Source organism: Anguilla anguilla, chromosome 17, assembly GCF_013347855.1.
Source record: "Anguilla anguilla isolate fAngAng1 chromosome 17, fAngAng1.pri, whole genome shotgun sequence".
Taxonomy (NCBI): domain Eukaryota; kingdom Metazoa; phylum Chordata; class Actinopteri; order Anguilliformes; family Anguillidae; genus Anguilla; species Anguilla anguilla.
This window is the reverse complement of record NC_049217.1, coordinates 7,411,176-7,427,150: the sequence shown is the minus strand read 5'-3', so window position 1 is coordinate 7,427,150 and position 15,975 is coordinate 7,411,176. Positions and strand designations below refer to the sequence as shown.

The 15,975-nt window shown below is 44.7% G+C and overlaps 2 protein-coding genes and 1 long non-coding RNA gene across 3 annotated transcripts; all 3 read left to right on the top strand.

Annotated features, from left to right (window-relative positions):
- Positions 1-1,769: 1,769 nt before the first annotated feature.
- On the top strand, positions 1,770-5,564 carry LOC118216412 (zinc finger protein with KRAB and SCAN domains 5-like). The gene is made up of 2 exons (XM_035397541.1): positions 1,770-2,099; positions 2,236-5,564. Exons 1-2 carry the CDS (start codon positions 1,910-1,912, stop codon positions 3,096-3,098), a joined length of 1,053 nt encoding a protein of 350 aa, XP_035253432.1. The 5' UTR covers positions 1,770-1,909; the 3' UTR covers positions 3,099-5,564.
- Positions 5,565-6,553: 989 nt separating this feature from the next.
- On the top strand, positions 6,554-10,511 carry LOC118216410 (zinc finger protein 70-like). Its single transcript, XM_035397539.1, has 2 exons — positions 6,554-7,020; positions 9,000-10,511. The coding sequence occupies exons 1-2, from the start codon at positions 6,831-6,833 to the stop codon at positions 10,289-10,291; spliced, it is 1,482 nt and encodes a 493-aa protein (XP_035253430.1). The 5' UTR covers positions 6,554-6,830; the 3' UTR covers positions 10,292-10,511.
- Positions 10,512-11,089: 578 nt separating this feature from the next.
- LOC118216265 lies at positions 11,090-12,687 on the top strand. Its single transcript, XR_004762990.1, has 2 exons — positions 11,090-11,703; positions 11,911-12,687. It is a non-coding gene; the product is annotated as an uncharacterized LOC118216265 (long non-coding RNA).
- Positions 12,688-15,975: the final 3,288 nt, after the last annotated feature.

Below are 15,975 nucleotides of genomic sequence, written 5' to 3'. Positions count from 1 at the left end.
CTAAATGCCTGTAATGTAATGTAATGTAGCTGCTCTTGGATTTAAAAAAAAAAAAAAAAAAAACAGGCTATTAAAGAGAATGTTAGAGAGGATGTGGGTTGGGCAGGAAGGGTCGTTTTCATTTAATACTATTCTTGTCTTCTCCTCTTCCCTTCCGTCTGTTCTCTCTTGCCTATCAAGCTTTAAATGAGCTCTATTGATGGGACAGATGGGCAAATTATTCTGGCGGAAAGGTTTTGGTGAAATTGTTAGGTCAGTGCAGCAGGAGTGCAATCAACTGTCAACTGTCTGGACTTCAGTCAACAAGGCTTAGCCACACAAAATGGTCACAACTGTTTTATTTGCACTTATAATATATGTTCCCTGCACTTGGACCGGTACTTCTCTCTAGGGGTTTCGTCATACTTGTTCCTGGTTATGGTTATACACTTTGTTGTACGTCGCTCTGGATAAGAGCGTCTGCCAAATGCCTGTAATGTAATGTAATGTAATGTAATATATGATGCCCAGTCTTAACTGTAATTCTACTGCAGTGTGTATTTGGCACAGAGACTGTAAAAAATAGCAGATTTGGCATAGCCCACAATCTCCTCTCCACCACAGTAGGTGGCGGCAATACACATTTAAGTTGCTTTAAGAGCACCATTAAACACCACCGAAGAAGAAGAACTACGCAAGAGCTGGGCTGTTCAACTAGCAGACCAGGGGTCAATTGCAGCTCTTCGTTGTCTGGTCCCTTTAGTCATTGAGAGAGAACAGAGAGAATTTATTCACAATTATAAACCTAAATAAATATTAGTTTTACAGACCTGTCAGTACTTCTTTCCCCCGAGAGATGTTACATTACATGTGCCGTGGGAAGTACTTACGACTGAATAACTTGTAATGTAATGTTTTCATGAATTATCATGTACGTATGTAATATACACCAGACCTGGGTCAAATATGTATTTGTTTCGGATTCAAATACTGTTCTACGCTTTACTGATCTTGTCTGGTGTGTTGGAACCAATGAAATACTTTCAAAAAGTGCAAACCCCACCTTCTGGTCATATTGGCAGGCTCAATTACACCAGGCAAGATCAATAGAGCACAGAAAAGCGTTTGAATCCAAAACAAATACATATTTGACCCAGGTCTGATATACACATGTACAACCTCTGGAGCATAGCATAGCTGTACAAACTACTTTGAAGTTAGTTAGATATTTTCTTGCTTTAAACTACAAACCTGTGAATGCTCCAATGCTAGCCATCAAAAAACCAGCAGGTGTCAGTAACTTCTGTATATATCAAAAATATCCTAAATTCCACTTAAAACTGGGCCAATTGCAAAGATTCTCTAAAATTTAAATAGCATAAAAACCCCAGAGAATACATCTGTTTACAACCTTACGCCGTCAAAATTATATATTTTTAAAATATATATAATAAAGAACCAAAGAAAGTAAATAATAAGGTCTATTAAACACTTCTTATTCTGTTTACATTATGAATAAAAATATTTTTTTTTAACTATCAATCTATCTATCTATCTATCTATCTATCTCCAATGAGAAAATGTTGAACATATTTTATTGCACTGCACCAAGTTTGAGGTAGAGAGGGAAAGATTGCGTAATAGGGTAAGAGAGGCTGGACGGGGATGGAATTGGGCACGGGGGGGGAAGGGGTAAGGGACGTTAGAAAGGCACTTTTTGGTTTTCTAAAATAACAGTGGTGACTGATAGGATTTAAGACACAGGGTTTTCTGATGTGACGCTGCACACTCCGGCACGGTAGTTGGCGATATGCACCTTTAAAGCTGGTTTAAATCCGCTAACAAATCCCACAGAAAAAGAAAAAGAAAAAGAAGGGGTGCATTTTAAGAAATTAAAGATTAAACTGGACTAATTTAATCGTCGCCGAAAATGAGTAAACTAGACGTTTTAAACGCATACCTGAGGGAGCGTTTAATGGTGGCTGTGCGCGAGATAATAACTGCTGTGGGAGAGACTGTGTTAGAATTCAAGGAGGAAACCGCCCGGACAAGCAGAGAAAACGAGCATCTGAGACAGAGGCTTCGGGAGGATGGTGTCGGAGGCAGTGGACCGATGTCTGGTCAGTACAGAATACGGAAACTTTTTTGTTTGTGTAAAGCAATGTATTGCACCAGAGTCATCACAAGCCGTGAATACATTAACTACAGGCAACTTAAACCAGTTTCAGTTGATTCTCCCGCGCTGTCTCTCTCTAGGAGCAGCGCACCCTCCCTCTCCACACACTGAGCAGGAGTGGAGCTCCGGACTGATGGATGAGCTCGCGGGGAATGAAGAGGGGCGGTCGGGCGGTGAGAAGCAGAGGTGCGAACACAAGAACGAAGAGCTTGGTGGGCAACCGTTTGATCAGGCGACCTGCCGTAAGCCGGAGTGCGTTCAGCTGGGCGTCCACGCGTTAGCCTGCGGAGTGGCCGGATCCCCGTTCAAACGTCACAGTGTCAAACAGGACCTTGATCAGAACTCGGTCCAGCCCACAGCTCACCTTAATTTACAAGCCGTCGGCAAGGCAGAAACGGACTTGCCACCCCCTCCTACGTCTGATCGTGTTAAAGACGAGCCCGAGGCAATGCAGTGTACAGCAGAACTGTCAGCTGAATCATTGGAATCGCTAAACCCGACCGGAACCGGGAGCAGTCACGGAATTTGTATGGAGAGTCCAGTGTCAGCAACTGCGGTTGAGAAGTGTGAAGGAACGCCGAGAGTGTTGAAAGGGAAAATGAAGCATCTCTGCTCCCAGTGTGGGAAGGCCTTCAGTCAGGCGTCTGGCCTCAGAGTCCACCTGCAGTTTCATTCGGGAAGGAAACCCCACAGTTGCACCCATTGTGAGAAGACTTTTTTCTACCGTGGGCACTTGAAAGAGCACGAGCGCATCCACACCGGAGAGAGACCGTACAAATGCTCGTTTTGCGGAAAGTGCTTTAGGCTGTGTGGGCACTTAAATCAGCACGAGCGGATCCACACCGGAGAGCGACCGTTCTCTTGCACGCAGTGTGGGAAAAATTTCATACAGAGAGGAAACTTGAATGTGCACCTTAGAATTCACTCAGGAGAGGCTACGTAGGCTACAGGTGTAAAGTATGTGGGAATCTTTATGCTAAAATCTCGCAGCTTAAAAATCACCTACACAATCACATAAAATTGTGAAAACGTGGGTTTTCCTGGGGCTCTTTGTTATGTGCCATTTGAACTTCTAAAATCTTATTTAAACTTTAATTTATTTATTTATTTTTTACATTTGGCATCTGACGTTCCTGTATTTGCAGCTGGCTCGGGAGGGTGAAGACTAGGATAATAAAGAAATTTCGACGGAATAAAATGGGCTTAATGTCATAGATTTTATTTTATTTTTTGGTTCTCAATGTATATATGTATTTTAAAAATATATTTTAGAAAATAGGATTTTGATTGCACAGTCTTTAAAGATTGTGCTGATGCTGGCCAGTTATATTTAAAGGTATGTTTCAAAAGCTGTTTTTTGTGCTTGACAGTGATATAACTGTGGATACAGTGCACAGAAAAATATGTGTATAAACACATTTTGTTCATTTTTTTCTTTCTAATTTCTTATATTGTGCACGTTCCAGTTCTAGATCGAAGCACACCTGTGTTTCGGTGGAGATGGGTGAGGAGAAGTGTAGGTCCAGGTGCACAATTCATGATTTGCATGATTTTGGTCCTGCTTGGTGTGGATGTGCTGTATATTCTGTATACCGGATGCCGATTGCAGACGGAAGTGTTTCGGAGCACGTGGCAAGATGTACAACACAAAATGATTCTCCTGTTTTCATATGAGGGTGTGTGCATATGTAGATTATTTAAGACTGAATTCAAGGGCTTTCTTACATGTCTGTAGGTGCTGTTTTCTCCGGCAACTATATACCAGGGTGAATGGCATGACAATGTCATGTCTGGTCTGCACATTCATGTGAGTACACACCTGTTGGCACCTTCATCTCCAAGCCTTTTCTGTCATAGTAGATCTGTTAAGGTCTGTATTAGCCGTTCCGTTCTAAAATGTCTTTGGGACATTTCTGGGTGTGATGCTCTTTTCTGTGTGGGAAGGGGTGGGTGTGGCTAAAGAGCCTGCGTGGGATCAGGTCTCAGCAGAGCGTTCGTAGCTCGCTGGCTACTGTAATGGTGGAGTTGAGTAAGCACAAGTACAAAAACATAAAGTGACAAGCGGACAGGACTTGTTATAAAAACCAAGTCAACCTTGAAATTGCTTTTCCTCAACGGCGGCAGCTCAAGTTCACAATGAGAAGCAATATGGAATTGACCTGTTTTCTGTTGGACCTGGAAGTCATGTTACCTCTAGCTATCCAGCTAGCCACCTTAGTTAGCTAGATGGCTGAAGTCGGGTACTCAGGGTGAGTGGGCGGTGTTGAAAACAGAGATTTGATTGTAAACACAGGATCACTACAAAGATAAAAAAAAATCCTGCATGGTATTCCTTTAAGTCAGTGGTTCTCCTTACTCTGCCAAGAGTATCCATCTGCAGCCTGCAAGACTACGAACCGCTTTCACTACAAGACGCACCTTCTACAAGGCACTCAATTTATTGGTCAGTTTTAATGCCAATCAAAGCACTATTTAGTGGGAGTTATCTTGAAGGTGTTTCACATTGTGCAGTTTTGTGTCCGCCCGAGGGCATTCTTGAAAATATTACACTTAATTACGTGACCATTACTGGATTGATAGGCCTGTGTGAAATAGGGGAGTTTCACATCAGCTGCGTTCACAATCACTGCATGAAAGGAGATTGACAAGCGTAATGAGAAATGCATTAGGCTTTAACCGGTAGACTTTATCCAATGATAGCAAATTGAATTGCTAAAACATGATTTAGGCTGATGCCTGACAGAGTAATAAATAGGCTAAATAAATATAGGGTCTTTATGGCTGAGCTTTGGTAGCCTAGTTAGCATGCCTACAGAAGGCTGAGGCTTAAAAGAGATGAGCATGATTGATCACTGTTAATCTAGACAGGCTCATGCCACTGAGGAGCACTTTGGGCTATGTTTTCCCGCCAAAAGCTTGTTTCACCGCACAAAGAAAATCTGTAGACTACATAACTGAAAATGGTTGATTATTTGGCCTAAATATCCGGAGAAAAACAAACTGGTTTTACTTATATTGTTGGCAGGCGTGTCAATGTATAAATCTGTCATTGTGATAATGTAGCCGGATAATTTAGCCCTTTTCTGTACCAACTGAATGTGCATAATTTTTTGTTTGTTTTTTTGTCAGCCTACATTTTATGTATGAAATGTGGCTACTTGTGATGGTTAAATGCATTTATTTTCATTCATGTTCATATCCTGGTATTTGTTTATTTGGAGTCTGTCTCAGATGTTTATTCCCTTCTACAGATTGTGTTAAAGTGGGTTACGTTTCTCATCCATAAGGAAGACACAGCCTTGTCAGTAGCCTAATTGCACATTAAAATCACAGGTTTTTGCGATAATGCTCTTAGACTGTACATGTGATAATATTATTGGCGATGTAACATTAAAACATTTGGCTGATACACTGGGCAACATTGCTGCAGAAATGCAACAGAGAGAGACAAAGGGTGATAACAGACTGTGGGCAATAACCACTACTAATTACCAATAATATGTTCCCGCAATGTTTTTCAGTTATGCTGCCCGTGAATATAGGCCAAAAACTTTGCCATCAGCCTTCCACTGTTGTGACTAGGTCATGGATACTCGCATCTGGAACTCGAATCCAAATCTGGCACCTGGGTAATTAACTGAACAATTAGTGCTACTGATTGGCCAGACTGAATTCACACCTGAACCCCAAGTAAAGGGGAGGTGGGAAACCAGCAGTTCCTGGACCTCGAGAGCTGTGATTTGAGTAACGGGGCTGGTTTGTGGCATGTATCCTGAACGTATGGCCCAACTTTCCCTTTTCTATTTGTTTTGCACAGCAAATTCATCAAATTAGAATGCATCGTTCTTGAGTCACTTCCCTTGATCCACAGCCAGCACATTTGTCACAGTTTTGAAATGATGCGCTGCAGCACCTAACCATTTCTGCTGCACTGTTATTGACGTGTTATCACACTAGCACCGCGCAAAACAATTTCTAGATTAAGGGATTCAAATATTGTGGCTGTGTAGTCTGTGGTGAGTCATGAGTGTCAAGTACTGTTTAACAATGGATATACTGTACGTAAACGAATGAATGTGTGAGTGTACAATTTGATGTCAATAGTGACTGTGTACTTTAACTGCAAAACAAACATGCTCTTCTGGGTCATGCCTGTTAGGTTGTCAAATTTACGAAGAGAAGCTTAGAAGGGTAGTTTGACAGCGTAGATGTAAATGACTGTCAGAAGGAATAAACATAGCAAAACCAGCTTCAGAGAACAGTATGTTATTTTATAATATCACTGGTTGAGAGAAAAGGCTTTGATGAAGTTACTGAGGAGCCTGGGAAGAGCAAATCTACAAAAGGCAAAATGAAACCAGGGTGAGCGTTAAAAACAATTAAATTTTGGTGGTTGTATACATGAAGATAATAATACAACCTGTCTGGAGGTCCAAAATGACAGACCTTCAGTTGTACAAAATCGCCATTTTGAATGGTATTACCTGGTGAACAAGGTTTGTACTGAACCTCGCAAAGCAGAGGTCATTCTGTAATTCTGCCTTCGGAAAAGGTAAACCCTGTGTCGTCATTCACAGGTCACATGACACGGGGAAATGCTCACGTCATCAGTCGCACAGAGAAGGGTCAGAGCGATTCATTGTCTAAAACTCTTGTTGGCATTAATTGCTGAAAAATGACAAAATTACAAATTTTGAACGCGTATCTGACGGAGCGCTTAATGGTGGCTGTGCGAGAGATACTGGAGGTGGTGGGTGACACGGTGTCGGAATATCAGGAGGAAACAGCGCGAATACACCGGGAGAACGAGAGTCTGAGGAGGAAGCTGCGGGAAGTCGTGATCGAGGCAGAGACGGGCTGGACGGGTGAGTTCCGAACTCCCACCTGTCGTGCACATTCTTATGGGGTTCCCCACCTTGCACGACATTGCTTTCCTGTAGCCCAGTTTAATAACGGCTATGTTACTTAAGAACAAGGGACTTGCACAACAAATAGTTAATTAGCCAAATGGTTAGCAAAACAGCTAACTGCTAAACCTTAAATGCTAGCTAGTTAGCCACACTAATGTTGGATACATTCAATGACCAAAGGCAAAAATTAAAGAACAGAGAACTACATAATCATTAAAAAAGTCCGAATTAGTGATTAGAGCTAACCAGTCTATGCATGCATTCATTACTCCGCGTATTCTGGTCAATCTCGCCATGACCCTGACCGTCACTCCATAGCCTCACACAGGGTCAATCTGTTTCGTCCGACTAGCAAACGGAGAGACGCTGATATAATGTACATGTCCATGTAGCCGACTAATATTGCACCAGTACATTTAGCTCCACTAACTATCCGCTGTAATGTAAATTCTCAGGAGCAAACACGACAAAATCCTTATAGTTGGATAATAGATGCTAGCTTGGTTTCACCATGGTGTGAGCTGTTACGGCCACATAGCCTATGGAATTGAATACTTGTCTAGTGTTTCTATTTAACCTTTATCTCGCGAGGTTAAAGTTTCCGTAACTTCAGAGACTAGTCATCAAATCGTGCAAGTAACAACCCGATAATTATAAACATGATCATACCTACAGATTGTTGTTTGTATACATTGTTGATTGGCCTTATTCTTAGTCCCAGTGCACTAGCTGTTGTTCATAGGCGCTGACCTGGATAGATTGAACATGTACAGAGCACCACGGAGCCGGCCTCTTAAGGAAGTTAGGAAGCATTGCTTTTAGTCTTTATATTTTTTTCATATGTGAGGTCTTTGACTATAAACTCACAATAACTGCACCCTGTGAATTGTGTGGATTGTTGTACATTTTTGTGTTACATTTACAATTTTGCTGACATTGCATGTGGTATTTTATAGCCTATTAAATATATTAATGCATTTTCTTTAAACTGCTCACCAAGATCAGGAGGTGTGCTTTATTAATAATTAATACACTGCAAATTAGTTTGTTAATATGGCCCAAAGCGCAATCACACATACTCACAAACAAGCAACGTGTGACTGCATGTCTAGTCACTCAAGAAGAGACCACTGGTCTGGTTGACGCTGTATCAGAGGGTACAAACTGATGCACAAAGTTTTCCTGGTAACCTTTTTTGGTAAAAGTGTTTATTGGTTGCATAAATATTGGTAGCAATCTTGATTTCAGGCGATTCTTTTAACTCTATAATTTTAAGACCCCAATTTTGACCTGCTTTGGCGCTAATGACAGTTAAGGCACCAGGATTCAGAATAACAATCAGAAGTTCCTCAAAGTTCTGAACCACACAGTTTTAACATTTAACTGGACACTGCGTAATAGCATTTCTCTGTGTTTGAAACGATGGACCAACTCCTCATATTCACGTATTGTAGATTGTATTCTTCGAAAGTGGTAATGGTTATTTACTTTTTTCAGTTAAGTGAATTAAATCTCCAAACTTTTGGGGTCTCATTCTACTGAAAGATGGAATTGTATTGTAACACCTGGCTTGTCCACTAGATGTGCTGTTTGGAGTTTTTTGTCTAGATAGAGAGGATGAATGCTTTTCGCTACTCCTTCAGGCAAGTAAACACTTTTTGCCAGGGAGCAGCTGGGCTGGATGGCTGTCCTGGCTGATGCAAGAACTGAAAGCTTAATGGATTTGTGCTGCCATGACAGTGATTTTATAGTACACTGCAGTGGCTGATCACCAGAAGATCGAATGGCTTCGAAGGGGCTGTTCGATGATCGAGCATCCTACTGATACGCCATTATAAGGAGCAGTCGCATGCTTCAGTTTCAGAAGAAGTGTTCTTCATGCTACTTGAGTGCAGACCTCTTTCTCATTCTCTCTTTTCTCTCCCTCTCGCCAGGAACAGGACATGCTCTCTCTCTCTCCATCCCTCCCTCCCTCTCTCCGGGAGCGGCGCTCCCTCTCTCCCTCTCGGCGGCCGAGGGGAGGTCCCCCGCGGAGGAGCAGCACGGCGAGCAGGAGTGGAGCTCCGGCCTGAGGGAGGAGCTCGCCCTGAGCGAGGAGGAGGAGCAGCCGCCGCACGCGCGGCAGAGGAGCAGGCAGAAGGAGGAGGACGCCGGCGGGATGGACTTGTCCTGCGCGATGGAGGCGGAGCCGGAGGCGGAGCTGGAGCCGCAGTCCGAGTGCGTGACGCCAGGACTGAAGAAGCTGGCGCTGGAAATAGCCCTGTCGGTGGTCTCGCCGTCCGCCCTGAGCGTGAGCCAGGAGCTGAGCGCCATGCGCGCGGCCGACGCCGACGCCGCCCCCAGGACGCGGTCGCTAGGCGACGCGGGGCTCGGGTCGCCCGCCCGCCTCAGGCCCGCCCAGGTCAAAACGGAGCCCGAGGAGGGGCTCGACTTCAAGCCCGAATGGCCCTCCGAGCCGGGCCCCGGGGCCAAAGCCAAGCGGCACGCGCCGGAGTCGCTGTCGGAGGCGAGCGCGGGCAAAGCTTCCGGGGTCAGCGGGGCCGGGCTGGGACACACGGACGGGTCCGAGATCAGGGGCGCTGGGGTGGGACACACGGACGACTCCGAGATTAGGGGTTCTGGGATGGGACATACGGACAACTTCGAGATTAGGGGCTCTGGGACGGGACATACGGACGTGTCCGAGATCAGGGGCGTTGGGGCGGGACATACGGAAGGCCCGGAACCGCAGGAGGCGGGGGCCGGGCTCGACGACGCCCAGAACGACGGCTACTTCATCGGCTACAGGGGGGAGAAGCAGCACCGCTGTTTCCAGTGCGGCAAGTTCTTCAGCCAGGTGTGCAACCTGAAGACCCACCTGCAGATCCACACGGGCGAGCGGCCGTACGCCTGCACCTGGTGCGGCAAGTCCTTCACCCAGTCGGCCGACCTGCGGCGGCACCAGCGGATCCACACGGGCGAGAAGCCGCACCGCTGCACCTGGTGCGAGAAGAGCTTCACCCAGATCGGCAACCTCAAGAGGCACCTGCGCATCCACACGGGGGAGCGGCCGTACTGCTGCGCCCTGTGCGGCAAGAGCTTCAACGACGGGGACACGCTCAAGAAGCACCGGCGGGTCCACACGGGGGAGCGGCCGTTCCGCTGCGCGCACTGCTCGAAGACCTTCACCGTGGCCAGCAGCCTGCAGAACCACCTCAGGAACCACCTGAAAGAGGGCCGACGCTAGGCTAGCGCTAGCGCTGAGGCTAGGACACTGTGGCTCGCCGGGAACCGTCTTCTCGGGCACGCGATGCTTAAGTAACCGTGTTATTTTTATGAAGTGTGTCCGGGAAGCTGAACGGCGCGGATGAGCCAAATGTGGAAATCGGGTGTCGATGAAGAACAGTGCCCGTTTGTGACTGATTCCGTGGAGGTCATTGTTTTCATCATGATTGTGGGGGGGGGGGGGGGGGAAAGAGAATACATTTCCTGCTGAAAGTGGTTTTCTTAGTTTTGATTTGCCTTTGACCTTCCTCCCTTCCAGGCCTCGTTTCGCCAAGTCCTCCCCAGACCTGGCCTAATCTGAGAACTTAATCTGACTGCACTTTTAGCAATTTAGTCATTTAGCAGATGCATTTACATAACGGTCACTTAGCAGATGCTCTTATCCACTGCGATATACTGAAGTGGAGGACATCAGTGTTTCTCTCAGGAAAGCAAAAATGGCGTATCACCCAGAAGGCACAGGGGCCCATTTATAATAAATAAGTGTACTCTTAAACTAACAAACAACAATATTATTGTAACTTTAAAAAGTACCATTAGACTGATAACATATCTTTACAGAGCTATAACTATAACATTATTAAAAGGGGAATCCAAAGAAAAAGAAAGGTAATCTAGAGGGGGTCAGGGGAGCCATGGTGCAATCTGAAGAGATGAGTCTACAGACTGCAGTGGAAGATGGGCAGGGTTTCTGCTGTTCTGACTGCAGTGGGAAGATGGACAGGGTTTCTGCTGCTCTGTCTGCAGTGAGAATATGGGTAGGATTTCTGCTGTCCTGACTGCAGTGGGAAGATGGGCAGGGTTTCTGCTGTTCTGACTGCAGTGGAAGATGGGCAGAGGTTTTGCTGTTCTGACTGCAGTAGGAAGCTCATTTTCACCACCGAGGAGTTAGAACAGAGAGGAGATGTGACCTGGAAGTGCAGAGTCTCTGAAGGAAGGAAGGAAGAATCTGCATGCTTGATAAACTGCCATGATGTTCTCAGAGAGGGAGGGTTTGTTGCTAGGTACCACTCTTTGAGTCCTGGTATATGAGGGTGGTGAGGTAGGTCCAGCAGTGATTTAGCAGGGAAGTAGAGATTCCCAGTTTTAGCCAAGTTGAGCTCAGGCAGATGGTTTGTCATACAAATTGAGATGTCTGATAGGCAGGCTGAGATGCGTATCAAGACCAATGTATCAGAGCAGGGGAAGAGAGAGAGAGGGTTGTGCATCATCAGCATAGTAATCATAAGTCGCGCTATGGGAGGAGATGACACAGCCAGGAGACATGGTATAGAGGGAAAAGAGGAGAGGGCCAAGGACTGAGCCCTGGGGGACGCCTGTAAAGAGCTCCTGCACCTCCCCCCCCCATGCAACCTGGCAGGAGCGACGGTCAAGGTAAGAAGCATACCAGCTGAGAGCTGTGCCTCAAATCCCCAGCGTATCCCCATCGTAACTGCAGCTCTCTGAAGCAGTGTGGGCCCTCAGACAGAATCCAAACCAAATGATACAATGTCTGCTTTTACACTTTAACATGGTCACCGTGGGATCCCCTATCTAATTATACATTAATTTTTTCCCCTGCTAATTTCCATGGGACATTAGTCCAGAGGTGACTCAGGTACTCTTTTTAATGGCTAATCCAGAGGACAGTGTCCCCTACGGTACAAGGACGTTGTTCCCCTGGCCCCCGAGGAAGAATGCCCCATACTGACCCATCAGCACCACTCCTGCAGCAGCCAAATTTCTGGAGGAGGTTTATTGTCCTGTAAGTTACCAAAGCCAGGACCACTCTGTTTCACCGATCAGAAGGGAGGAAACTGAAGGTAATATGGCTCCTGCCAGTAAGACGTGGTTCTCACCCTTTTCATTAACGCCATATTCAGAGTCCCAGTTTCTGCTGGTAGGAAATTACAGTTGAGTTTCTCATCCTCAGCCCGTATTAACCAGATATCTGCTCTGTCCATATTATTTAACCTTGCTGTACCTTACTAATTGTTGACTTGATAGCATATTCTGCCAAATTAGAAATGGCCAGCAATGATAAGAACAGGAGGTTGTGGGTTTCTAGGGTTTTAATACTTGCAACATTTGACTTCCTCATTTAGTTCAAATTATGTATCGCCTAGACGTCCAAAGTTTAAATACACAGTTATGAATTTTTTAATCGACACTAATCCTGACATGACCCTTGGAGGTTAGATTTTTAGCACAGAGCTACTTCTGTTTATGAAACGGGTTTGCAGTGTTACCCAACATGTACTCCCTAATTAACATCAGCTGGAATGAAAATGGTGGTAAGTTAGCATTTATGTATTTGAGTGAAATAGGAGTGCGTATTCTTTTTTCTTTTAAAGGTGAATAAAGTTAATTGAGACGTTTGTGTGGCTTTCTGTCCACGTATATATATATATAAATTTACCTATTTGACATTTGTGCTTGGGACAGCAAGCTGGTTTATGGTTGAGTATCTATGGTATGCTTTTTTATTTCGAAAGAGGTTTGTTGATAACATTGGCCCAACGTGATCCCATCACACCTGGTATGTTATACGTGAGTTGACTGGCAAAGGAAGTCATATTAAATGCTGTATTTATTTGACTAATCGGCTACTTCTAGATCTACAGCATGCTGTACGAGTTTTTATTTTATTGCCAGGAAAATTACTGGCCACGTTGAAGGATTTAATCACAGCCTTTCTACAGTAAGTAAAAAGTTGTCTTTGGCGTGGCATGTATCACTGATTTGTACTGATGTTTTATTCTGAACCAAATACTTAGTAACGGTAATTATTTTTGTCCTTCATGAAAATTGTAGAGAACGTGGATGGAGAAACTTGACAGCTCTGTCTCCAAGTTAGTTATGGCATTTAAACCTAGCAATCTTCCTGTCAATGTAATCTAACAAAAAAAAAACATAGTGATTAGCAAACATGATGGTTTTTTTTCTTTGCAAACTGATAAATTTGACAAGAATGTTGCCTCTCTGAGGCAAGTGGCGGTGCTATGAACATGATGTTTCACTGCCGACCCCTCGGTCTATAGAGACTGACCCGGACGTCCGTTCCAGTTATCTCCTCTCAAGATTCATATCTTCAACATAGCAGGCCCCTACTCACCCACTGCCATAATGTTCACGGTCTAGACTCTCATCCAGATGCACACAGGGGACAGAACGTAGTGCTCCACCCTCTGTGGCAAACATGGGAGAGACCGTAGTGCTCCACCCTCTGTGGCAAACACGGGAGAGACCGTACTGCTGCACCCTCTGTGGCAAACACGGGAGAGACCGTACTGCTGCACCCTCTGTGGCAAACACGGGAGAGACCGTACTGCTGCACCCTCTGTGGCAAACACACGGGAGAGACCGTACTGCTGCACCCTCTGTGGCAAACACGGGAGAGACCGTACTGCTGCACCCTCTGTGGCAAACACAGGGAGAGACCGTACTGCTGCACCCTCTGTGGCAAACACAGGGAGAGACCGTACTGCTGCACCGTCTGTGGCAAACACGGGAGAGACCGTACTGCTGCACCCTCTGTGGCAAACACGGGAGAGACCGTACTGCTGCACCCTCTGTGGCAAACACGGGAGAGACCGTACTGCTGCACCCTCTGTGGCAAACACAGAGAGAGACCGTACTGCTGCACTGTCTGTGGCAAACACGGGAGAGACCGTACTGCTGCACCCTCTGTGGCGCAAACAGGGAGAGACTGTACTGCTGCACCCTCTGTGGCAAACACAGGGGAGAGACCGTACCACTGCACCCTCTGTGGCAAACACAGGGGAGAGACCGTACTGCTGCACCCTCTGTGGCAAACACGGGAGAGACCGTACTGCTGCACCCTCTGTGGCAAACACGGGAGAGACCGTACTGCTGCACCCTCTGTGGCAAACACAGGGAGAGACCGTACTGCTGCACTGTCTGTGGCAAACACAGGAGAGCAGTCCCTTCTGGAAACAGCCATAGAGAGGCTACAGGAGGAGAATGAGACCTGTCTGAATACTGATCAGCTTGAAATTCAGTCACTTATGTGCAGATTTTTAAATAGTCATAGGCTTTGATGTGAATTCCATATTTAATCTGTAATTGGAAAAATTGTTTAGTATTGATCCAAACACACAAGCAACTAAAGCACTTCAGAATTGACCTTCTGATTTGATATGAAGGATGCTGCAGCCAAAGAACATACACCTTTTCTAATCAGTACAAGTCATACTCAAGGATTGATTTTATTTTGATATCTTCATCACTCATGTTCTCTGTCATAAATATAGACATATTGACTAAGAGCTTGACAGATCATCATGCAGATGCTGTATTTGCTAATTAAATATATCTGATGCCCCAAAATGAGCCACTAGATGGCAGTTTAACTTCAGTTTGTTACAAAGCCAGGAGTTCTGAGACCGTTTCGAGAGGGAACTTCCAGAATTTATTAGAATTAATTAACCATCTGTGGATGACTCACGGTTCCTTTGGGATTCTATCAAACCTTCTGTTAACCCAAAGGGGGGGATTTATTATTCATAAAACTAGACAGAATAAACATTTTCACAGAAGTTGCCTTATGGCCAGCCAGTTAAAAATAATTGTAATTGTCCAAACATTGCCGCTGTTATAACAGAATCTCGATTTCCATCTAGTGACCCTGAGCATATTAACCATATTTTCTTCAAATATATTTATATACGATGAACAACAAAGCTTCAATAGGAGCTATTGCTGATTTCTCAGAAAAGGTCAATCCGACATGTCTCGTGGCAAAAGCAGCCAGTCTGAACTCCCATAATCCTCGAGGAGCTGCTGTATCAAGCTCTCCAAAAAATCAATAAAAGAAGATCCCCAGGAGTGGATGGCCTTCCCCCTGAAGTGTGCTTAAAGTTCTGGGGTTTATTCGGTCTACATTATGGAATATGTACAGCTGATTTGGACATATGATTCAAACTACCTTTCTCCTTGTCTGGGTGGAAGCTCAATTATCAAAACTAATATATCACCAAGAATGAACTTTTCTCTGTTGGTTACCTCGTTCTCCACCTCTTAGGTATTGACATAGATTCAATCGTATTATCACATGTTTTATATAGAACCACTGGCTATGACATGAATATGGAACAAAGACGTTAATTGTGAGGATTCTTCAATAATCTGGGAGAGGATATGGAAGATCAAATTATATGTTTCAATTTTACTTGATACCAAAGAGGAGACATCCCAATCTTGATTTTCTACACTATGTAATTTAATCCAGATTGATGCATTTATGCATATGGTTTGGGAAAGCGCAAAAGTTCATGCTTTCTGGGGAGTCTCTCAAAATTTAATGGGTACAGAATTAGACTGATTATTTCGGTTAATTATGCTGAATTATTGCAATATGTTTCATTCTAAATTTAAGTCCGTGGTGGCAGCTGTTTGTTCCTCAGCCTAACATGGTGGCAGTAAGATGGCTACCTTCAAAATCTTTATCGATACATCAGTAGTGCCAATGATTACCAGATCGCCTGACTATGGAATTGTCCATAGCAAGAATAAAGGAGACAAAATAGGCTAGTGTGCACATCCAGTTGGGGCTCCGGTGTACGCCATGCGACGACTAAAAGTAAGACAGAAAGATGTCCTCACACTGAAATATATGACTCCAAATAGGTAAATTTACTACTGCAA